At 41.5% G+C, this 25,089-nt stretch overlaps 2 protein-coding genes and 1 long non-coding RNA gene across 10 annotated transcripts in view; 2 read left to right on the top strand and 1 right to left on the bottom strand.

Moving 5' to 3' along the window:
* Positions 1-5,001, top strand: part of alph (protein phosphatase alphabet) — a 79,396-nt gene extending 74,395 nt beyond the window's left edge. For 4 of the 8 annotated variants that reach the window (XM_089263701.1, XM_089263691.1, XM_018107674.3 and 1 more), the window contains exons 3-5: positions 5-122; positions 3,243-3,348; positions 3,410-3,850. In XM_089263701.1, the coding sequence (XP_089119827.1) occupies positions 5-122; positions 3,243-3,348; positions 3,410-3,491 (306 nt within the window). In that variant the 3' untranslated portion in view covers positions 3,492-3,850. Of the gene's footprint in view, positions 1-4; positions 123-3,242; positions 3,349-3,409 lie in introns of all 8 variants that reach the window. The other 4 variants (XR_016197327.1, XR_016197325.1, XM_018107666.3 and 1 more) reach the window with 4 other exon arrangements.
* On the bottom strand, positions 3,742-7,089 carry LOC108655811 (uncharacterized). The gene is made up of 5 exons (XM_018107639.3): positions 7,001-7,089; positions 6,864-6,939; positions 6,403-6,810; positions 6,035-6,352; positions 3,742-5,972 (listed from the first exon to the last, which is right to left on the bottom strand). Exons 1-5 carry the CDS (start codon positions 7,038-7,040, stop codon positions 5,477-5,479), a joined length of 1,338 nt encoding a protein of 445 aa, XP_017963128.1. The 5' UTR covers positions 7,041-7,089; the 3' UTR covers positions 3,742-5,476.
* Positions 7,090-10,926: 3,837 nt separating this feature from the next.
* On the top strand, positions 10,927-22,766 carry LOC149092170 (uncharacterized). Its single transcript, XR_016197334.1, has 2 exons — positions 10,927-10,986; positions 22,115-22,766. It is a non-coding gene; the product is annotated as an uncharacterized LOC149092170 (long non-coding RNA).
* The last annotated feature ends 2,323 nt before the right edge of the window (positions 22,767-25,089 follow it).

Here is a 25,089-nt window from a genome sequence, read left to right as displayed (position 1 = left end):
ACAGGGCAGTCGTGATAATATGAGCATTATAATAATTGCTTTCCCCGGAGCACCAAAGCCAACTGAAGAAGCTAAAGAGGCTGAGCGACGGTTGGAAAAACAAATTGAGAAGATCGCAAGAGGTTGTCTAAGTCGTCTACTCTGTTTATAACTAATCGTATACCTAACGATAGTCGTAACACAATTGTGTTTATGTATCTTTGTCGTCGACCCTCTACCCTCGACGTGTCCATCGACCTGACATAGGCGACTAAAACGAATACATTGTACCTTACGTAATTCATACAAAGATAGTCCCAACAAAACGTTGGCAAAGATTACTAGATTATAATTATACACTCACATAAATACATACGTATATGTATTTATATAGCTAGATAGATAATTGAACGAATCGAGACCGCAATGCAAGCACACTTGCTCTAGATGTTCCTTCCACGTAGCACTTGAAACGAAAAATCAAAAAGGAAACTCAATTCAGATACAGAAAGCAATTGCTATAATCATTGCCAATACCTATTCAATACTTACATACGTATACACTTAGGTATACATAGCCCATGTATGTCCCATGAATCAATAATGCATAGTAAATAACTGTATAGCGTGTTAGTTTATCATATCTACTACTTCCACTGGCTGTGCGTGTGGCCGAGTGACTGACCTTATTTGTATGTGCGTGTGTGTATGTTACAGTATTATTTATTTATTTATACATCATATGTATTTGTGTGCTACAGCAACTGCCAAAGCGTTCCACGTGAGTGAACTCCTTGTAGCTGAAGAACCAAGAATCCTGCCCATTTTTACCCAGTATATCATACTCATATATATATATATAGTCATGTAGTAATACCATAAGCTTATTAGCAATTATTGATGAACCTTCCCGTTGTGAACTGTAGTTGAGGCCCCGTCAGCCAGTGTACATATATATGCCTGTATATATTCCAATATCCAAAAGACCCAATTATTGTGTTAAAATGATAAAGTACCTAACCCATATTTGATACAAATTTTAATATAGCTCGATCAAATACCATTAGATTGAATTATAACAGACAGTTTATTAACACTTTTACAAACCACTAGAGAGCAATAATAGCAAATATTCAAAAAAAAAAAAAAGTACTATAAACACATTCAGCTCATGTATTCTAGGAAAATGAGTAGTAGCTTCATCAAAATGAAATGTGCATGCAATTTCGTTTATAGTTGAATTGAGGGAATTGATTTTGATGAGTCATTGATTTCGAGCTGCTCTAGGCGCACGCTCAACTATTAGTCATAATATACATAATATATGTGTGTAGATTATTTTCTAGTGAATATACGCAATTGATCTTAGGCAGCCCACAGTATTCAGAACACCAAAGTGAATTTTTGAAGAACGTTCTTACGACCATGCTCAGAAGTACAGGAGTGAATTTTATATGTATATGTACGATGTAGACAATTACTTTGCCTAAATGATATTGTATATGGTTTACAATTAGTTTAAACCACACTCCATAAATAATCCATTTGTCCTGTATACCAAATATGTAGTTTTAAGTATAACCAAAGAAGCAACTAGTCAAACCAAATGTCCAGACAAATTACTTAGCCTAGGGTAAACATATTTAATGCTGGGCCTTAGGGTATCTGTGAACGTATCAGATGAACCCAAAAGAAAACAAAACAAGAACAATTATGAAAAAGTTGAAAAATGAAATAATAATTGTAAACCTTATGCTCACCAATTGTTGTGCTTATTGTCAACGTAAACAGATTACTTTAAATTGTTGAATTTAGATAAATGCGATTGATGCGGTGCAGCGAAGCTAGAGATTATCAGGTCGAACATCTCCTCGATATGCTGAGAACAATTGTACCAAAGTGCTCTAGCAATCATTCATAATTGAGATCGCTGGCTCAAGTAGCAACGTTTAATATAGATAATCATAATGGAATACCAACAAAACTAATCAAATACGTTTAATTATTCTTTTCGCTGCTAAGTCCAAATATAACTTGAAATGAAAGATTCGAAAACCAATCAACCAAAAGTGTTTGTTTGCTGTGTTGTTCAGTTTTCAGTTTCCATTCGATAAACATTCGCTGCTTTTCCACGTCCCCTCCTCCTCCAACACGCAACACAAATAAATCAGCAACTCGCACGATTCATGTAATCGAGATCCAAGCTAATTTCTTTTCATTTCAATTTGTTACTCTTTTATTTCATTCATTTTGTTTTTTCTTTCGGCACAACAACTTTCAATTGCGCAGCGTTTTTCAATTCGTAAACTTGATCATTTGTTTATTTTAAAAGTTGCTCGTTTGTTTAAAGGATCAGTCGAAACTAATGACTAATGATTTTTTCCAAGTATTCTTTCCACGAAATTTGTTAAAATCAATTTAGGAGCGCGGTCTTGTTTTATTATCGTTGATCGCGCATCGTGCTATAAATCGTACTCTTATAATGTACACAATCAATATGAAAATGGGCGTGTCTTGCCAATGCCAGAAAACAGAAAGCCAAACAAATTTTATGATGAGTGAGCATAAGGTAAGGCACATAGATCCCACAACACACAAATGAAAAAGTAAATGATATATGCATGCTCTTAAGATAAATCCAATTATTATACATGTTATCCAATCACTTTTACCATTCGATATTTTCAAATGTTTGTTGTACACTGAATGCTGTAAAGAGTTTTCTCATAAACAATACCCAATGCAAAGATTATCTCCAAAGAGGGGGCAAGGCAGAGCACTGCCACTCTTCGTTTCATTTTTTTCTTTAGTGTACTCCCTTTTGACCTTTTGAAGCGCCCATTTTTGCGACACCCCAATTTATTGTATTATTTAAGATTCCGATGCTACAAACTCAGGTCGATGGAATTAAAGAAGTCAAACACTTTTTTCTCTTTTGTATGTTATATGATAAACAATACAAAAAGAAGCAAAAAGAAAGGCAAAGAAAGCATTCGATCGACCTGAACTCATTTGCCAAGCCTCACGTTCAGTTTGTTGCTAAATTTTTGTCGGCCCTCGCTGTTGCAACATATTCCGTGTTCTATTTTTATGAATTGTGATTTTGCTTTTGCGTAGCTTTAATATGTATATATCTATATAAACAACTCGTATTTAATTGTACATACAAATTTTATTACCAAGAGCCTTAATTACTAAGTTCGAGCCGCTAACGCATTCACAACAGCTACTTAACTATTCGTATATTTCTGGCATTCTTACAGAAGAGATTGAGAGTAATCAGATCACGGAGTACGTGGAGCTGTTAAAGTGTCTCCAAGACAAAGATGACATAGTAGGTCTTCCACCCGGCGGCGGCTTGCAGTCCAAGTGGGTATTCCCATATCTTAAGTGTGTGAGCTAATTGCTAATTGATTTCATTTAATCGCAGATATCACGTTATTGAGCGAACATTCAAGGAGGTATTCCCAGAGAGTCCATGTGAAGTACGAAATATTTTTTACAACATGTAGAATCACTTGAGATCGCTGACTTTGATGCGAATTTTGCTTATTGATGCTTATTCATTTTCATTTGCTTTTAAGTTTTGCTTTAGCTCTTTTCCATTTCTAGATGATTGCCTTCAGCTTCAGTTCACTCTATCTCTATGCTCTATTTTCACATTTATCACCTAATCTAATAATTTGAAATCACAAATTTCTATTCTAAGAATGAGGCTGCATCCCAACTAATTGTTGTTTAACAAATCGAAAGCTCTTTACGTATTCTCTTTCTTTTATTTCTAGCTGTATGCATATGATGAGCTATGAATTTTTTAATGCTAAATAATGTTAATTTCTAAATCAACAACAACAGCAACAACAACAACAACCAAAACCAAAACAAACAACCATCCAACAAGAGAACAATTGAAACTAAAAGCCCTTGAAATTCATATACTCTAACTGTAAGGCGAACGCCACTCTGTCGTTTCCGTCTCTTGGTTTTTGCATAGATAATGAACCTATTGTAAGATTTACAGCACCCAAATTAAATTCAAAATAAAAAAGAAAATAAATAAATAACTAACAGGCGCCCTGCATGTTCGCTTGCTGCTCTACCCCCGCATGCTCATCCAAAAACAATAATAAAGAAATTAATAATAATAATAATTGTAATACGAAAACTTCCATCAACTCCCCACTCCACACGCTTCATGTAAGCCCGCGCCCCGGCTGTGCTTTCTTTTTGATCTTCTCCCCACCTGTTTATCCACACACGTAATAATTTGTCACTTTTCGTTATTTTTGCAGAGTCCAACGCATTAAAATGCAAATCAAACAGTCAACAACAAATGCAACAACAACAATAGCAATAGCAACCCAACAAACTATAATCACACACACAAAAACACACACACACACACACACACATTCACACACGACACACCAAAACCGTTTTCTACTTTGATAAAGAAAAAACATATGGAAAAACCTACTAATAATAGAAATAGCCATTATTATATAGTATATACGAAAGAAAGTCCTAAACACTACTGCGAAAACCTTGTATTACATAGATCATACTTATAGAAAAGGGCGAACCTAAGCAGACCTCTCAGAGATAACTAACACAAGCAACGACAAAATAAATAAATATAATTATATAACTAACCGAACCAGGTTTGGCTCCAAGCCAATGAGAAAATGCAAAATGCTGACTGCTCGGTCATCTAATCAAACTACCTTATTAATACTATATATTCCCAGAAGCTACAGATAGACAGTTACAATATCGAAACACTACAGGCCACTATCTACTACTACTATTCTATATTGAGAGATCAGAGCTCTATCTATCTATCTATCTATCGTTCCGTCACCATTTCAAACAAAGCATTCAATCACGTACTTGTTCACTCGTCTTTGTTGCCCGCCTCCGAACTGTAGAAAAAGTTCATCTGTGTACAATTTTACCAAAAAAGAAAGAAAAAAGAAAAAAAAAAGCAAAAACAAAATAAAAAAAGAAAAGAAAAATAAAAAATATATATATGTTGAAGAAAATAAATAGAAAACCTATATTGGTCCTGTCTAAGAAATTCGCTCGGGTGATGATGTCTGTACAAGAAGTTTTTATTTTAATTTTCAAACTGTGTATTAATAATAATATATATTGATTCCGAAATGAAGCGGACTTTTGTAAGCTGTATAATGTTTGTTACTGAAGGATAATTTTTGTTCATTATTTTTATATATGTATATGAGAGATGATATCCACTTTAAACACAAAACAAAATAAGTAAAGAAACAAAATTAAACCTGTAATGGAAAACAGAAAAAAAAACTATTAATTTGTAAGAAGTGTGCGAAATGAAATACTAAGAAACTTAAAGCAAAACAGAAAAAAATGAACATGAAAAAAAAAACCCGAGTTTGTAGTAAATGTTGATAAAAAGAAAAGAACAAAAAACCGTTATCATTGTTTAATCAGAGTTGAACTGCACAGTGTACCAGTCGTATCACCTCCAAACGCGGCAAGTGTTATCCTTGGACGCAGTCAATATGGCGTCGCCTGCATAGCTGTAGGCGCAGCTGAACACCTCCGACTCATGGCCCGTCAGCACCTGAGAGCACTGGCCCGTCTCGGCCAGCCAGAGGCGTGCCGTGTTGTCCGCCGAGGCGGTGAGCAGCATGCAGCCACTGGGACTGAAGCACACCTTGTTCACCTCATCGCTGTGGCCGGCCATCAGCGACAGCATCTCGAACGGCTCCAAGCTCCAGACGCGCGCCGTGCAGTCGCTGCTGCTGGTGGCCAAGTGCTTGCCGGGCGCATCGAAGCTGACGTCCAGCACCTCGTCGCTGTGCGTCGACACCAAATGCAGCTCCTGGTCCAGGCGGCGCACATCCCAGATGCGTGCAGTGCGGTCCAGGCTGCCGGTGGCAATCAGCGAGCTGCTGAAGTTCCAGACGCAGTTTGACAACTCCGCAGTGTGTCCACGCAGCTGATGACAGCAGCTGTCGGAGCATTGCAACAGATGGCAAATCAATTAGAAATTCATCACATCTGATTCACATACCTCTTGCTGCGTATGTCCCAAATGGCGGCTGTGTGGTCAAAGGAACCTGTCAGCAGCAGCTGGCCGTCGCGAGAGTAGTGCGCCACAATCACCTCGGCGCCATGGTGGCTCAACTGCTGCAGCTCCTGCGCCGTTTCCGCATCGAAGATGCGCGCCTTGCCATCAATGGAGGCCGTCGCCACGTCCTGGTCGTGCGCAGGATTGAATTCGGCAGCCACCACCTCGGCTGTGTGGCCATACAACGTGCTCTGGCACTGGCCAGTGGCTGCGGACCAGATCTTGGCGGTGCCATCAAAGGAGCCCGTAATGATCTTGTCGCTAAGCAAACCAAGCGTTAAGCATTATCAGACCAGCTCGATTCAACTTACCAGCGGGGTGTGTTGAAGGCCACCGAGAAGACCACGTTGTCATGCCCGTTGAGCACGTGCTGCACCAGGCCGGTGCTGGTGTTGATCACATGGCAGGTGCGATCGTAGCTGCCAGTCAAGCAGCGCTCGCCGCTGCGATCGAAGCACACGTTGGTCAGCGGCAGAATGTGCGAGTTGTAGCACTTGTGCAGATAGAACTTCTTCTTAATGGGCTCGCGCAGCTTCGCCTGCAGCTTCTCAATGGCTTGCTTCAGTGCGCTGAACATGTTATGTGAGCTGGAGGCCTTGGAGTTGGCGGGCAAGCATAATGGAGCACTCTCAGCACAGGCGGCGCCCTCATCTCCTCCTGACTCCCTCACCTGCAGCTCCTCAAACAAAATTCTATCCGCCAATTGCTCCACATTGGTTCTGTAGATCAATATGTTTACTCAATTGAGCACCGCATCCGGCTGGCTACTCACTTGGCATCCAAGTCGAGCAAATCGAAGTGTCGCAGTCTCTCACCGCCCTTAGCCGATCGATAACTCAAAGCCAAGCCTATCGAAATAAAGATTCACTTGAAATAACATTCATAGCTGTACAATTATCCAAGACTCACCTGGCGGGTAATAGCGTAGGAAAATTTTATTGGCGCTCATTCCGCAGCTGTTGTCTGTGAGGCGACTGTCGGAATTCCTTTGTCGAGTCGAGTTGTGCTTGCTGACCTGCTTTAATTTGTTGCGCGTTGCCTTGTCAGCCCCGTCGGTAGAGAAGCTAAGGGCAGGCAACTAGTTTGGTCGATTCCCTGTGCTGTAGGTCTGGGTGGGTGCGTGGGTGTATGGAGCTTTGCAGTGCAGTGTGATGCCAGTGTGTTGTGCCATCTATTTATTTATTTTATTACCTATATATATTTACAGTTATAGTACATGTTATTCCTAGCTTGACTACTATCAAATTTCCTTGTGCCGTTTTGGTGGCCCGCTATTGTTTCAAATAAAGCTTTCCTGCAGTAGCTCTCTAGCCTGTTCAAGCTAAATTACAATGGCGGCCTAAGGGCAAAAGGCAACACAAAATGGCCGTCAGGTGTCGCCAGCAATGTGGTTCGTGTCTCCGCTAGCACAGCCAAATAATTGTTGAATTAAATCGTGCAAGACTTGTTGATGCTGTTCAAATAATTCTCACGTCTAAATATTTAATCAAGACCAAAAGTGGGCTTAGCAAATACATATTTTAGAGATTGCAATTGAATTAAATTCGTTAAGCACTTAGTTTATTATTCAATTGCAGCCTTGGGTGCTGCTAAAACACTCTTGTCACCGCAAAAATTTGTTTTTCGCTTGCTTATATCTATAAAACCTAATTAGCTTGTTTAATTCAATGGCCTCCAGGGGCCAATCGTTGCCACCTGTTCACAATGCTAGACGGAGTAAACATATACGGATGTGGATATAGATACATATATGTATTTACTCATTTATATTTATACATATACAGTTATATTTCGACACCACACTCAGGACAGAGCAGACACTGGAGCCCGCAACGAAGGCAATTAGATTGTCTTACCTTTCTCGTGCCTCGTTTCAACATTTTCACTAATTTAATTTGCTCGGTAATCACTGAGACGCAGAGGTCCGGTGGTGCGGGCAGGGGGGAGGCAATGTCCATTAGGCTAATACACGAACGCAGATAGCGAGAGATGAAAGACGCGCGCGAGAGTGGGCGAGCGAGTCAACACCAAAATGACCATAGCCAATAATGATAACAAATTATTAGATACTTATTATCACACCCCATTTTGTACCATCGCACAGAACTGAAGCGAACAATGGGCCATGCAATGTCTGATGGTGAGAGAAGAAGACATTGGATAATATAATGCGAACCGAAAATTGCTTATTTATATTGAAATATTTCATTGATTTTGTCTTCGTCGGACCCAGAGCCCAGTGCATAGTTCAGAGTACGAACATGAAAGCCAGATGCCGAGTGCATAAACCTGGAACAGCGTATCCTGATGAGGCCAGCCATGTCGTGGGTGTGCGGCAGCAACAGCTGCTGTCACAAATCATGTCTTCATTTGGCGACTTACTTCGTTAGGGCAAATGCTGGCTGGGCTGGGGGCGAAGGTGGATACGGAAATGGCCGTCGAAATGAAATGGATATGAAATCAATTTAAAAGCGCATAAAACGCTCGCGTAAACAAAACAAAGCAAAGCAAAGCAAGACAAAGCAGAGCAAAGCAGGCCCAGAGGCTAGGCAGACAGTGAGCATCAAGCCGATTTAAATTTATGCTCAATAAACTTTTGTTGATTTCCGGCAAGCCAGCTGCCTGCCAGTCCTTGAGCCCTACGTGTGTGGATGAGTCCCGCAAAAATGCGGCGCTGCATAAATTAAAGACGCACGCGCTCATCCTCCCCCCACCCCACTCAGCCACGGAGAGATTCGCTCCTTCGACCAGCGAATGCTACCTTTACCCACAAAAATTATTATTGCCGATTTTATGAGTGTGTGTCTGTGTGTGTGTGTGTGTGTGTGCGTGTTTTTTCGACAGTTTGCGAACCCATCCTCGCGCTGGCCGGTTCGTTTTGGTTAAGCAAATTATGTTTAAATGGCATAAACTTTTGCAGTGACGACGAGTTTCCGGGCCGATAGAGCAGCAGCCCGAGGCTTAAATTCAGTTATTTGTACGGACACTGTGAATGATATTAATACATAAACAGATTTTCGACTTTTATCTTGTGTTTCTTTTTTGTCAGCAAAACGTTTTCAGATTACTTTGTTCTCTGTGCAAAAAATATAAAATCAAACGGGTATATGGAGTGCAAATTTATGATATAACTGTATAGTTTTCAGAAATGTACTTATGAGTTAATGTAGCTGCTAATGAATCTTATCTATTTATCAGTTGGCTTTCCATAGTATACTAGAGATAAGCTAAAAATTTTAAAAACTATTTTAATTTTGATTGAATATTATAAATGAGAAACGTTTCCAGATAGGTCTATATAGCCTCAGCTCGTCAGCCTTATCAGGAATATTGTCTATACTATATAGGGTATACGCCTCCTGCTGTCTCTCACGCGCACTTCCACAAAACTTTACTACCCCGAGTTCATATGGTTCATGGACTCAGGCTGCCATAACGGAGTGGTGTATCGGCCACTTGTTGTTAACTTAATTTTTACATCACATAGCCCATGGGGCTTATCACTTCTGCCCACAGACTGCAGTTTTACGCAGCTCTCAAGCTGCCAGTTGCAAGAGTGCTAGATATAATTGGCAGAGCACACACTCACGTTCGATGCTCACGTAATTATATTTGACTCGGTTTTGCAAACTTGCTGTCTCTCGAAACTTGGCCAAGCACTCAGATTGAGTCCGTTCGAGAGCCATCAGCTGCAGGAGTGTGGGCCCGGCCAGCCACTACAATCTTAAAGCCAGCAAAGGCAATATTATGAAGATTAAATAATTAAACAAGAGCAAATCATTTGTTTAAATATGTTGTTGATCAATCAAATTTTGATTCATTTATTTATTGGCCTAATTAACTTAATGTTGGCTTAGACAATCTGACGGACTCTTTCTGCATCTATCACGCCCTCATATATAAGACTCCCATCTTATGCTCCTAACTAAATGCTCACTTAATCGGCCATCGTGTCTCGCATTGCCAAGAATCTGACGCCACGCCCATTATTCATGTAGTATTTGCCGGTCGAGTCGTTTAACAGTTTATGACTTTGATAAATTAAATTGGGCATGGCCGGTTGAATGAATGCATATACATATCGTCTTATCACAGGGCGCCTACAATGGCTCCGGATCGTGGATACTTTTAAGCTCAGGACTGGCGCAGTCGTAAAGCCTTAAAGCCGTTTATGGTCAATTGAAATGCAGACGCATCGAAATGTTATAAAATTTAATAATATCAGCATTCAGACTCAAAATAAGACTCCAATTCAGACTCTGACCCATCCGCAGCCAAAGTTGTGTCGGTGTGTGTGTGTGTGTGTGTGTGTGTGTGTGTGTGCGAGTTTATTTTGAGGCCTGTTTTGTGTTTTATCAAAAGGGAAAGGCAGACAGAGTGGCAGTGGCAACAGCCGAAAGTAAAGAAGGTAGCACAGCAGCAACATTTTGTGCGGCTTTGCGGCCGCATCAAGTATACGCACCATAAATCAGAGCAACGACCCAAACCGCTCACAACATGCCCAATGACGTATTGAATGCATTAAACTCTGTCTTAAATTGCGCTCCGGCCGTCTGCCATAACTTTAAGTGGTGCTTAAAATGAATTATGCATTGTCGGTGTTCTTATATACCAGTTCTGCTGTGGCATCTCTCACATAACTGCTCCAATTGGCCGCACATTAGAGCACTGATTGCAGCCAGAGCATATGGTCATGTGAATCGTATATTTAGTTATGTATTAGAGATTATTGTTAATCCAAAATTAAGACTAACTGGGAAGTCAAACAATGACAATTTGGCCATGATAACATTTTACATATTCAACTCTCTCTCTATATCGTTCGTCTCTTTCTATTTACAGAGCGATGCCATTTCATATTTCATTCCATTCTAATGGCAGTCATCTGATTTCAGGTAAGCTGATAATCTAATTCCTGTATTTTCATCATAATTAATGGAGCATTCAATGTGTGGGCCGGCCGTAAACCGGCTGAAACACATGACACACTAAACATGCGGCTAACTGATTGCTTTCATGAAAAATGCACACGAATGTCCCTTCGGGATTTGCAAACCAAAATGAGCGTTAAATTTATGCAAACAAGAAGCAAATATACATAATCAACTAGGGCTTGTGCTCCACATAAATAAACATGAATGTGTGCCACGGTGCATGTGTGTGCGGGTGTGTGGGTGTGTGTGTTTCAATTTGGTTTGTTTATCTCAAATGCTACAAACTATTTAAATTCAATTTCGCTTACTTCACACCTTGAACTTCTTTAAAGTATTTAATAATATTTTAGTATTATATTACCCACCTTGCTAATTCTGTGTGTAATATGTCACTTACAATTAAATTGTACATCAAATTTAATTATTGGCAATTTAATCTCTAAGCAAGGCCTGAGAGAGTCTTGGACATTCCTCATCAGCTCAGTTCACTTCTATGATTTTCATCAATTTGTTTGTGTGTGCAATGATGAATGACGAGCATCTCTCTGGGTGTGCGTGTGTGTGTGTGTGTGTGTGGGTGTCTTGTGGCTATGCACATGTGTTGCTGTGTGTTTGGTTGAGCTCCAGCCACAAATTACACGAAGCCAACCATTTGAGTTTGAGCAGCAAATATTTCACGCTCAGCACATCCGAAATGCACTTCAGTCGCAGCTAACGAAATGATTAATGTGGTCTCTGGGGGTGCTCAACGTGTTGTTGGGCTCGTTTGCTGCCCGAGCGGTTCGACAGTTGAGCTGTACGGTCCGGGCGGAAGTTGCCGTAAGCAAAACAACTACTTAGTCAAATAATATTTACAATGGCAAAAATATGAATTTAATTAGCATTAATTGCGACCATAATTTACTTTGCACCTGCGCCTTGGACCGTAGCTTTGTGAAATTGTCCAGTTAACTGCATATTACGTATACGCCGTAGGGCTAACGAGCCCAGTTGAATGTCGCTGTTGCTGCTTTACTTGTTGTCGTTGTTGTTGTTGTTGTTGTAGCTATGTAACTCTTATTGCTGGCACGAGTTTTGCACACTTGTGTTTATGGCCAAAGTTTTTGGCTTGGCCAAAAGGGCAAGAACTTGCCTCAATATTTTGAAAAGTTGAGATTTCCGACTCGTGATTCAATGAAATCTTTAGAACCCCAATGAACTTCCCCGACAATACAGCTGCTGCAATGCAGTGCAGTCAATTAAAATTTATCACACATACGCGCCAGAGCCCCAGCGTCGACGCGTCGTCTTGCCTCGTACAACTATCGCAGGCGTACAGTCCAGCTGTTGAAACGGTTTCCGTTCATTTTCAATTTGTTTAATGGGTCACTTGGGCGTACGAGCCAAAGTTTTCATGAGCTGGCAAACAAGCCATAAAAGCAAATAGCCAGCTACGACGGCATAGACGACGACGACGACGACGACGACGACTCCTGCCGGGCGATTGGGCGACCGCAAAGAGGCACGCTGCTTCCGACCACCTGCACGCTTGTGTGCGGTATACAACACGGTCACGCCCACACGCCCACACGCCCTCTCGGCCGTCAGCTAAGCCGAGCACACGGCAAATCTGCGTACATATGTATACGCTGTAATATACTGTAATAGCAAAATGTAGACATTGTTGGCTTTCGTGCGATATGATATTTGAGAAAGATAATCGCGGTAATCCAATGATATCACACACACACACACACACACATACACACGCATATAAAGGCTGACAGAGCCGGTGTTTACTTGTCGCAAAAAGTTTCACTCCGCGCTGCCTACTCTAGTCCGCGTCTAAGTCAGCCTTTGGCAGCTCTGTGTATAATAAGCTTAACTTAACGTGTGTTTGCTTAACAGTCTCGCTTTTGCCATTTTCCCTGTTCTCCCGCTGCCTTGGCTCACGCATACGCACGCAAATGGCGCCCCAGGCGGCACATCGAGTAAGTCGTCTATTCAAGCCGCCGTAGAATTGTGGAAAAGAGCGCAGTCGATGGCTGTTGATGCTTAAAGGATGAAACTGATATCGAGCAGCATGCAATGGGTCTCTATTTGCTTGCGGATTCACGCCTAAATTCGTCAATATGCGAAGCTAATTCATGCCAATAGAGAGGAGACCTATCCATATAGAAAAGCACGCGGCCTGCCGTTCCGAAGGCTTGCTTCATTTGCATTCATTTGATTACACGTTTGTGCAAATAAATGTTATTTAATAAGTTTTGTTATTTTGCCGGACCGCGTGGGTGGTTGGCATTGCAAATACATAAATATACTACATATATGGTTAAGAAAAACCTCAGAGCACGCAGCTGAAGCATTTGCACAAACGAATTTTCGGCAGAGCTGGGAGCGCTCGATTCGCAGAATGTGATTTGTGTGCGATTTACGCATTTGGTGTGCTTATAAATTATTTCAACGCTCATTGCAATTTAGATGAAATCGTGTTTAAAAAACAATTTCTCTTATTTAAAGCTGCAAGGTAAAAAATAAATTTTTTTTTATTGCGCCAACTGAGTGTGCGTGTGAAAAATGGTAGATGTGTGTGAGTGTAAATGCGAATGTGTAAATATTGCCACCCACACCAAAACACACACACACACACACACACACTTTAATTGCTCACCACGTGAAGACAAAGAGAAAGTTTCGCGAGCGAAATTGTTAACTCCGAAAAATGGGAAGCGAAGTTTGAACGTGGAGAAAAGTTCCTCTGTTTGCACACACGCGGGCAAGCTCAAAACAGTTTACATACATATCAAATTTTTAGTTGCAGTCCCTTTAACAAGCTGTTCTAATTACAATAAACATAAAATAGCGCAAATTTGACGTCAAGCTAAAAAGTTTTTAATATTTCATTTTTTACTTTCTGCTGCAGGAGATAATAATAAAACATAATTAGCTATGCAGGCATTGAGCGCATAGTTGGCATAATTTAATGCAATTTGCAGGAGCAGAGCAGACAGTTTATGTTTATATAATCAAAAATATTTGCATATTTTAAATTATAATATGTATATATTATAGTTATATAGTTTTTATTATTTTTTTTTTTTTAACTGCTTACATTATAAAAGTTTCAATATAATCAGTGTAAATATAATTTGTAATATTTTTATTGTTATTATTTTATTTTATTTATTTATTTTTTTTTTTTTTTTTCAACTAAACATTACACCTATGTAATGCACTTTGAATGCCGCATTTTCATACAGTTTTCAGCTCGTTTATCTGTTATCTTTGGCATTATTTATAGTCCTTGGCTTTTGCCGAACTTTTCTATGCTGCACTGTGTACCTCAGCGCAGTTCAGTTTATTGTTATTTTCGAATATTTATGGTGTATCATCAAATAAGTAGCAAAGCAGCCACGACGACCGCCATGGGCGCCACCTAGCGCCGATAACATGCAACTCGGGCGTGCTGGCACGTTAATTGAAATACGTGGGCCCCAGGTGAGGCAGAGCATTTATTCAGCGTCTGCCGGATACGGCTAAAGTTTCGATGTGCATCTGCTCGCATGTGTGTGTGTGTATGCGCTCATACGGCAGCTGTGTTTGCGTGTGTGTGTGTGTGTGTGTGTGTGTGTTGGCTGCCTGTTGCCCGCAGCGGTAAGTATTGGCAACACGTTGAATTACATAATTTAAAGTTTTAGCAGCTGCATAATCCCCGACTGAGGTTGCAGCTACGCCTCAACAAGTGCCGCAAATGCTCTGCTTAGCCACGCCCACACACGACCTACTGCAAACGCACGCCCACCAGCATTATTAGATCAACACAGCCTGCGTCGCTGGAGCAAACTTTCCCACTACCAAAGTTGTGTGTGGCACATGCCAAACGTAAAAGTTGGAAATTAAATTCCTTGGACAAATACACCCACAAACACACATACACACACACACACTCATATAATGGCAGCAACTGCAGTTGGCTCGCCAGTTGCGGCAGCATTTGATCGCCAGCCCAGCCCAGCCCAGCCCCGCCTCTTCCCAGCCCTTGCGGCGCTGCACCCTCATCAATATGGGAAGTGTGCGAGCGGTTGCTTATAATATGCAAATGTAATCAGTGCCTACATTTTTTTTACGTTCCTCGCCGAGTGGACGACGCCACATGTGTGCCCATGTGTGTCCATGTGTGTGGGTGTGTGTGTGATGGCAGATTCTGTGCGTGCTTTCGTGTTTTATGTCTACATGCATTTGTTTATGTGCGTTTTATGTTCCCTGAACTTTGTATGCATCCTTTGGCCGAGCAATGAGCGCGCACCTTACACGGATTTATGTTTCAGGATTTGGCCAGAACTCAGTTCGAAAGTTGAGCCAGCTATGCCATACCACACACACATACACACATACATATATTTGTGTAAAATCCAGTACGTGGCCGCAGGACACACGCCACTTGGAAGCACATTGGCGATTTCTTATCAAAGGCAACAGCAACAATCTTGAACAACCACAGCCGCAACTATGCCAAAGCAGCGCAGGAAAAACAGAAATGAAAAAAGATGCCAACATGCAAATTGCTTTATAAAAAGCATCCGTGTGCTTCCTTCCCTCTCTGGTCGTTACACTTTACACCCACCCACGTCGAGCTGGTGATCAGAGACGCCAAGTTGCATTCTATTTTTTCAGTTCATTATGTTGCATTTTTTATTGGATTTGTATCGAGTTAGTTGCTGCTGGCACAGAATGTGAGGCTAAGAGCTCTCGAATGAAGTGCACTCTGCTCGTTTGAAAAAAAAAAAGGAAGAGACAGAAGCAGAACAGAACAGACAATAATGAAATGAAATATATATTTTATAAAGCTCAGCCACCGGTTGCTCAGCCTTTAGGTAATGCTTATCCTGTATTACACACTTTCAATTGTCCCTGAATGTAATTGGCATATCCCATTGCACTTGGAAGCATTGATTATCGCGTTTTTATCACAGGTGGACCAAAGCAGAAAAGTGACAAGCAAACGCAAAGCGATATTTCAGGACATTCGCCTGCCCCTTAACTGGCTCATCAAATGCAGCTCGCAACTGTTGCATGTTTGCAGAATTAACAAAAAAAAAAAAAAACAAAAAGACAACTATGGAGAGCTGCCTCTGTGTGTGTTTACTCCCCTTATTGCACATGTCGAAACGCAAAACCGTTAGCAGCTGCTGCTGGCCATCATTGAGCCTGGCTCCGCCTTGATTCCGCCGTTGTTCATTTAACATGCGAAATTGTTTTTCCGTCAGAAACACGCGCACATGCACACTGACAGCAACGCATCGCATGCATACACATGCTGATTCCCATACTACAGCCAACTCAAAATGCATTGCTGTGGCAGGAAGCTGCGAGACTGCCTGTCGCTTGTCGCTCCACTTGATGGCAGCTGTTTGGCTATTCCATGCCTAAGCAGAGTCAGTCTCGATCTGCTTTCCGCTGCCAATTTTAATCAATTCAACGGCAACAATTACTGAGGCAACTGGCAACCATCATGCGCCGTTTTATCAGCGAGCTGTCATTCATTATCCATGCTGCAGGCAATTCGGCAGATACGCGGAGAATCTCAGAATAGGCCTCTGCCCATAATTGACGCATTGTACTCCGGGGCGTTGTGAGGCTCTCGATAATCGGGAGGATGATTCTCATTGAATTGGCCGACTTTCCTCGTATATGCTATGTGGACTTGCGTTTATCTTTTAGAGTCATCTCTTTGAGCTCTTGCTAATTTATTTTGTGTTTCTTACTCAATTTATAATATGCCCTGAAACACGAAGAAATTAATTTGAAAATAAATATGGAATGTCTGTGATACAAAATTGTCTAAGAACAGAATAATTCTATATACAGACATGGCTTGTAAAAAAGCAAGAGCAGCATTACCTAAAAAAAATAAATATAAAATAAATATAAAATAAAATAAATAATATTAAAAAACAGGAAAAAAGTTAATAAAAACAAACAACTTCTTAGAATAATTTTTTGTTATATTTCTAACTTTCATAGTTTTAAAATATAACATAAAATAAAATAAATAATATTATAAAATAAAATAAAAATATAAAAATTAAAATAAAAATAAGATGAAATAATCATTTTTTAAAATATTTCTGACTTTGTTATCAAAAGTTAATATTTGCGTCACTCAATAAATATTTTGTAATCAGAATCTGAGGTGAACCGAATGTGAGCCAACATCAAGCCCATATTGCAGTACATGTTGGCAAAGAAATTGGCATATATTAAACGCTATGAAATGCGTTTGGCTTTTTACGCACTCTGCAAATGCCTTTTGCAGTTCCAGTTCCGCTTGCACAAACTGTTGCATGCTGCGTAAATGAAGAGGAAGAGGAAGAGGAACTGGAACTGGAACAGGAATTTGATGAACTTCCGAATAAATTTTACAACTGTCGAGAGGATAGACATGTCTATGTATTCGCCAGCTGCATACATTGAACGGAAATCAGTTAAGAGCTCCTCCTGGCCAACGTTGATGAGCGCTGCTGACGTTTTCCATTTGATATGCAAAATTGTTTTTCGACCAGAGACGCGGGCAACGCACAGACCGCGAGCACACGAATAAACATGTTGCTTCAGGTGACGTGAATGCCTGAAAATGGACAACTCTGCTGTGGGACTGTGGCATCTGTCGCATCTCTCTCTCTCTCCATTTGACATGAGCTGTTTGCCTATGCATGGCCTAAGCATTTCAAAGTCTGTAGCGATTCGATTTCACCGCCAATTCTAATCGAGTCCGCAGCAATAACAGCTATTGCGCTGCCATCAGCAGTAGCCAAATATGCCTCCACTGCCATCTATTTAAAGAGCCCTGGGCCGTTTGGCTTTTGCTGCCCTGGCAAACATGCCACAACCTGACATGAGGCTCCTGTACAAATTTGACTTGAGGATACCAATCAGAGGGCTGGCATGACTAACATTGACCGAATCGGTTCATTGACCTAAGTATTGGCCTCCTTGATTAGTTTCTTAGTCTGTTTAGCTAAAGTCTGAATAGGTCTCAGTTCATCAGTTGCTTCGACTCTTTATTTCGTATTTTATTATCTCAATTATCTGCTAAAGAATTCTTCTCTATATATGCAGCTGGCATTAACCCCAAAAATAGTTTAACTAAAATTGACGGCAAAAAAAAAACTTTTTATGGCGAGTAAAATCGAAGTGATTGTTGTGTCTGTGTGGGTGTGTGGGTGGGTGGGTGTATGCATGTCGGTTGCTATAGTTGAATGCTTCAGTTTAATTGGAAATGTATGCCCTGTTGAATTCGCACACAAGCCGAGTGCATAAATATTATTGAAAGCAAGCCGAGTCATTGAGTTGAGCCGTGTCGGGGCACTTGACACTTACAGCACACCTACACAAACACACACACACACATTTGCAGACACCTGAAAAAAGCCAATTTATGATGATCATCATCGTCTCCATCATCATCAACAACAACAACACGTAGATCATTGACTTATTCACATCGCGCTGACTGGGCAAATACTTTGGCGTCGCGAGTTTTCTTGCTAATCAAAATTGTGTGCAAAAAATACGGGGACGAGCAAAAGAGCGAACAAAAAGGAAGAAGAAGCAAAGCATGAGAATGAAAATAAATTTGAAATGGAAAAATGGCAGTCATATGATTTGCAATGTAGAGTCGAACTCGACGCGGGCGTCTCTAATTGCCATGGCAGCTCGTTAGCTCGTTGAAGTGCCGAGTCAAGGCGACCCGGTCTGTGGGTCGGGTCTGTTCTGGTCCGCAGTTTGGCTAATGGCTAATGCCATTGGCCGCAGGCTAAGCGGCCACTTGTCGACGCATCAAAGCCGAACACACAAAATTGGCTGTCCAGGTAAATAAGAAGCCGAATTATTAAATGAACCGCAAAACTGTTCAGCTAACCAAGTCCCAGCAGCTGCTGCAGCTCCTCCCCGGGCGAGTGGGGAGCAATGGAGATGAATATCTAAATAAGAGCATAGAATATGATATCATTGCTAACCTTGGCACTCTTCGAAATTGGATGGCACGCAAATTGCTTGCTTCATTCATACAAATTTTAAAGCCCAAGCCCAACCAACGACCATTAAACTCAATTTTTATCTTTCACTCTTCCATCTATTTGCTTCAGCTCCAGCTTCTGCTTCTCTTCGTTTCTATGCTAATTCTCACTTAGGGCACAACTTTCCATAGCCAGCATTTTTATTGTGTCATACAAGCGCGTCCAGCTACAGTATAAAAGAGTACATATATATATATATATATATGTATGTATATACAAGTATGTATGTATATTTAGCACATCTTCCTTGTCCAGCCAATAAAAAGTTTGCCTAGAAAAAAATCGTTGCCTACTTACAGGCTGTACTATTGCCTGATGGCAACACTGGAAAATCATTGTGGAACTTTAATGTGCATTGAATATTCTGAATTAGTTAGAGTCTAGCTAAGGCAGAAGTATGCAAGTATACTATTATTTATGTTATTTAGACACAGGTATTTTATATAAGAAATATGTTTTCTTTATATTTACTTATATATATTTTTATTTTATTACTATCATAAATTTTTTACTTATACAACACATGGATTATAGTTGAGTTAAATCACAGATAGAATAGAAATTAGGCACTTATTTATAATCTCATTTAAATCAAATTAAATTTTTATATGTCTGCCTTATAAGCGGCTATAATCAATTGGAGAAGGGTATTAGGTGAAAGCCATCAGCCTTTCATTTAGTTTTGTGCGACACTCTCAATATGTCCTCCGGCTCCTGCGCCCCCTTCTCCTTGTCGAACGCCACAGTGTCTGCTCGGAGCAGCACTCCTTCCTGCGCTCGCTTGGCAAGCGTCGCAATTTGTATTATGCGCCTCAGCGCCTTTGCACTTAATGCCTTATTTGTATTTAATCGCGGCTTCCGTTTTATTGGCATCCGCCTCAGCTCGGCTGCTCCTGCCGCTCCTGCTGCTGTTGCTGCTGGCGAATTTGCTGTTCAGCTCGCAGTTATATTCAATGAAGTTCGAGCAGAGACATAAATACAGACACACACACACACACACACACACACACACACACACACAGAGCAGCTACAAATGCATGCGCAGATAAATGAAAATGACACAATTTCCCGCTGCTGGCGTCGCATTTTCTTTCTGCCGCTCCACTGATTGCTGTCCCGTTGTACGCTACACTTGAGCGGCATAGGCAGGCCAAAGATCGAATATTCGCATGGGAAGCGTGTAGGGTATTCCATTTGTGAGTGAGGCCCGTGCGGCTTGGCAAGCGCCCCGGGGCACATGGGCCCCGTTTAGTGTCTTACGTATGACTTACGGAATTATTATGTGCGATAATGCCAGGAAAAGAAAGCACCAGAGCTAGAGCCGGGACGCCTGGCTGTGGCGATACCCATCTGCTGGGCAGTTTAAAGTTTTCGCATTTGTCGTGCGGCATTTACATTCGCTGTGCCACATGGCACGGAAATTGCGGCAGGCAAAGGGCAATAGCCACCGAAACTGAAACAGAAACAAAAATAAACAGAGACGTTAGCCGGGAATGTGGCGCTTGGGTCGGAACGGAAATACAAAGGAGCCAGGCCAGACGAGCCGACTTGCGGTATGCAATAAAAGGAAAAAACAAATGTAACGCAAAATGTTATTACGCATACGCCATGTGCGCGTGTGTGTGTCGGTGTGTGCCGTGCGTGTGTGTCGGAGTGCGTGGGCGTCGCAAACGTCATGTTGTCTTTCCGTCCCCCTTTCTGCCTGCCTCATCTACACTGATGTTCTTTCCCGCCCTCGCCTTTTAAAATGCCATTGTTTGCAGCTGCGCTTGCCTGCCCCTAGCCCCCACACTCCGTCCCCGCAATGACCTTATGGCCGTCTGCCTTGGCAGCCGTTAAAGCAGCTTGGCCTCATTCTTGTGCGCCTCGCTCTACAAAATGTCATGCCCTTAAGTCCCAGTAGATTTAACTTGCGCGACTATAAATACATTGACCGAAATAATAGTCATAATGAGGCGCTGGCCACATTTTATATACAAATTAGATACACAGTTCAACGCCATCGGCATACACTAAAAATGTGACTCTGAATCTGTCTGGGGTAACCATTCGCATTCTCCCTATTTTTAAAGAATAGTTCAATGGCAGTTTTAGTCGAGACCGCTCGATAAGAGATCCCCTGAACCCTTCGAGTATTGATCTTTCAATAACTCTTTGCTTTACACAAGAAACTGCACATTCACACACACAAACGTACGCACGCATGAGATTGCAAACAGAGTTGCCCGCTTAGCCCATTTCAAGCTAGATCTAGCCTATTGGAAAGTGCTTTAGCCTATTTATAATAAATTCATTGAATTATAGAAATAAATTTTGCCTTTATATATATCTGAGTCTCCCTGTCTATCCCGCAGTCTGGCTCCCAGTCTTTCTCTCATTTTCCCTCCCTCTCTCACTCCCTTTTCCGCTCTCACTCCCTCTCTCGCTCCTTCTCACTCTCTCGCTCTCTCTCTCTCTTTCTCTCTCTCTCTCTCTCTCTCTCTCTGTGTTTCTCTCTGTCTCTCTCTGTCTCTGTCTGACTATGAAACGCAAAGGATGAAGAACTAGAGAAGATCACTTATCTCTATATATAGACCTGTAGCAGTAGTAGAGCAGCAGAAAGAGTTTCCATTAATCTGCAACGAGCCCTACTTACTTTGGTCGCGAGAGAGCGTCGCCCTATATAAAGGGCAGCTGCTGCAGCATTTCTTCAGTCGTTCAAGTTTGTATGGGGTCAGTCGTACAGTGCAGTGAAGCAAAAAGAAACATAAAGAGCAAATACATGCAACAAAAACTTGGAAGCACTACTTGAAGGCAATACTTGGAGAAAATACTTCAAGGCAATACTTTCAGCATATACTTAGAGGAAATACTAAGCAATTTGTGCAGGAATCAATATATAAGCATTTTCTCATCTTACTTGAGCTAGTTAATTATAAAACAGTAATAGGGCTTCAAAGTCTTGTATCATTGAAAGTCCGCCACAGATAATAGCAAACGCAACTAATCTAATTCTAGAAATTTTAATCACTGTTAACATTATCTCTTTTCAGATTCTGCCTTACAATTATGAGGAATATGACTTGAATTACGACTATTTTTATCGATTATAATATAACAAGCTCCAGCTTTGAAAATCAACTGATGTGAGATGAGGTGAAGTGAAGATATGGTCAGATGAGCTCAATAAATACATACATTTAATATGCCAATTATAATTCAAATATTTCTATATGATTTTCTGTTTCTTCTGCCTCGCTGTGCCTTGCCAATTTATATGACTAATGCCGGTCAAGGTCTCGGTATTAAATATTTGAATAGTTAGCAGATCCACTCGGAAACATTTAACCCAACCGTTGCCCCTGGCGTTTGTTTAGGGGGTTATCAATCACGTATTGTGCCTAGTGAACCGACAAATTTCCAGTGGCAAATTTCTTCCTCTAGACCCGCCCAGAGCAGGCATAAAAACTTGCTGCATAATAAATCACCGCTGAAAATGACGACAGCAACTGTCTGTCGATTCAGAATGTAGCTTAGAATCAAAATGAGTTTGTGGCCAACGACTGCTTGAACACGAAAATACCTCTCTCAAGTGGACTCTGAGTATATTTGTCCAGCTTCGGAGACTTGGCTGCCCTTAAATTCAATGAAGTGTGTGAGACACTTTTATGATGGAAATAAAACAACTTTTGCAACTACTTAAAACTCTGACTAGTTCGGTCCAAGTTGTATAATCTCAAGTCTAATCAAAGGAGAAAAAAGTTGTCAGGCATTAGTCAATAGCTTGCTTTATGGACTTTAATACATATTTATATTTAAACAGTTTCCATATAGTTTTGTCTTACTAAACTTGAAGAGTTAACCAACTTCATTCCAATTACTTGTCCTTCGCTTTACTCCTGCGCCCGACCATACACAAGCTAATAGACCCCTTTGGCTCAAGGAGTGCAAGATACAGTTTTGTTTTTAGCGTTTTTGGCAAGCCCAACCAACAACACTTGAAGTCAGGAGCACGTTTCCGTCGGCCGTGGATTGCTGCTGCTCATATTGCAAAGTGGTTTTAGGTAACAAGACGTCTGCCACAGAATTGAGTTGACCAGGCTGGGGCACACTGACACACACTCGCCTAGACCCACTTGGCATTAGCACCATTAATTTTGTAGGCTCTGCTCGGTGCTCGGGTGCCACCCATTTCTGTCTTTCGGAGTGCTGAATGCCTCTTGGTTTTTGCTTTGTTTTTGTCGTTCGCCGGGCAAAAGACGACGAGAGGAAAGGCAAAGCAAAAGTGTTTCAGTTGCAGATAGTGGTCGGACTGGCCACATTTATGGACCAAGTGCCACATCAAGTTGCAGCCGCAACAGATTTCAACTTTTTATCTAAATCTGTCTTCAGTAACAAGCTGAAGCCACAGCCAGATATTTCAGCTCGGAGTGGTTTGGCTATTTGGCTCGAGTCTGAGCTGCTTTTAATTTATATGGCCACACGCACACAACCATAAATTGTCAGGCTTGTTCAGAGACCTGTCTCACGCTGCGAGTTGGCGTTGAGTATACGCAATGTTGGCCTGTACCTGGTCCAGCTGACACTCAGCTCTGCTGAAGGCTTCTAGTTCTAGTGGATAAGCCAGTAAATATGCATTTAGTGATAAACCAAGTGGAGCTGCTTTTATACAATAAACCAATAAAGAGGCAATAATTTGGGGCGAGCAGAGTCGAACAACCGGATAACTGAATCGCGCATGGCAAACAACAAAGCACAAGCACAAAAGCATCCTCCCTCGCATAATTTCTCATCGAGCTGATGCGAATGTAATCCCCATGTTGGACTAAGTGGAGCACTGGCTAAACATAAGGACCACTTTCACTCGGTTGGCCAGCAGACACAACAACAGCATAAAGAATGCGCCCCCTCCACTCCCCTCTGGCCGTTTCATAGTCGGCCACTGTGTGTGGTTTTGTATTGTGTCCGTGTCCGTGTCTCCGGAAGCGCATTGTCAGCTCCATTAATGTTGATTATACGTTAATGTAAAGGATCTCGCCCAACTGGTGAACGCGACGCGGCGCTTCGCAACTGTCCCAATGGGTTGGCGAAGGACGGGTTGCCCAGAGGGGACTAAATGTGTTTCGGCGGCGGTGACCGCAGTGCAATTTTCCAGTGCTTTGCAGCGAGCAGACTTAAAGCGGCGTGGAAAAGTTTTGTGCAAAGTTTTAATTTGCATTCGGGATGTGCCGGCCAGGTAATCGGGGTGTGCGAGGTGTGAGAACCCCAGGGATAATTATAATGCCATTAGCGTGTTTAGTTCACAATCAGACTTAACTGCTAAAGCCCGTGCCACTAGCCCCGCGCCAATTGGCTGCTGCGAGCTCATCCTGCGGCTCTCAGATACTTTGCTGAGTTGTTTCTTCTTTTTCTTCCAGCAGCTTCTGCGCGGCCATGCTAACGAAACTCAAATGGAATGCTGAATGTTTATTTACGCAGCAAGAGCTGTCAACCGACTGGGCGTGTCACTGGCCTCAGCTATTTTGTCGCATTTTGCATATTGCAAAGTGCCGCGCGGAGCTGCCAGGCAACAATTTAGCTGCTCCACTGCAAAGCAATTTGAGGCCAGTGGAGTATGACAGTTTTTTGCGGATTGCTGCTGGCTGATTCCTTAAGGTCAATTTAAGGGCATTGCAGAAGACTGCAAGCCAGCGATATGCGGCTGTAAATAAAGCAAGCAAACGCAGTCAGCCAATGGAATATTTCCTCGAATTCGAAACGACAGAACACAGAATATGAGTCAGTATTCTATGAAAAAAACTCAAAATGTTTATATTAGCTGAGAATGATTTATGGCATTGTGTGGTATGTGGAAATACTTGGTTGAATAATGATATATGCTGAATTGAATCAGTCGAAAATAAAAGATTAAGAGTTTACATGAAATCTTAAGTTACAAGTCTTACAGGAATCCTCCGTAAATACTCAAGACTGTGACTTAAAGTAGAATAAAATAATATAAACAAAACGCTTGAATACTTTAAAGCTC

Source organism: Drosophila navojoa, chromosome 2, assembly GCF_054131105.1.
Source record: "Drosophila navojoa isolate 15081-1374.11 chromosome 2, UAZ_NAV_1.0, whole genome shotgun sequence".
Lineage (NCBI taxonomy): Eukaryota > Metazoa > Arthropoda > Insecta > Diptera > Drosophilidae > Drosophila > Drosophila navojoa.
Note: the sequence above shows the minus strand (reverse complement) of the source record. Positions and strands in the feature narration are given on the sequence as shown.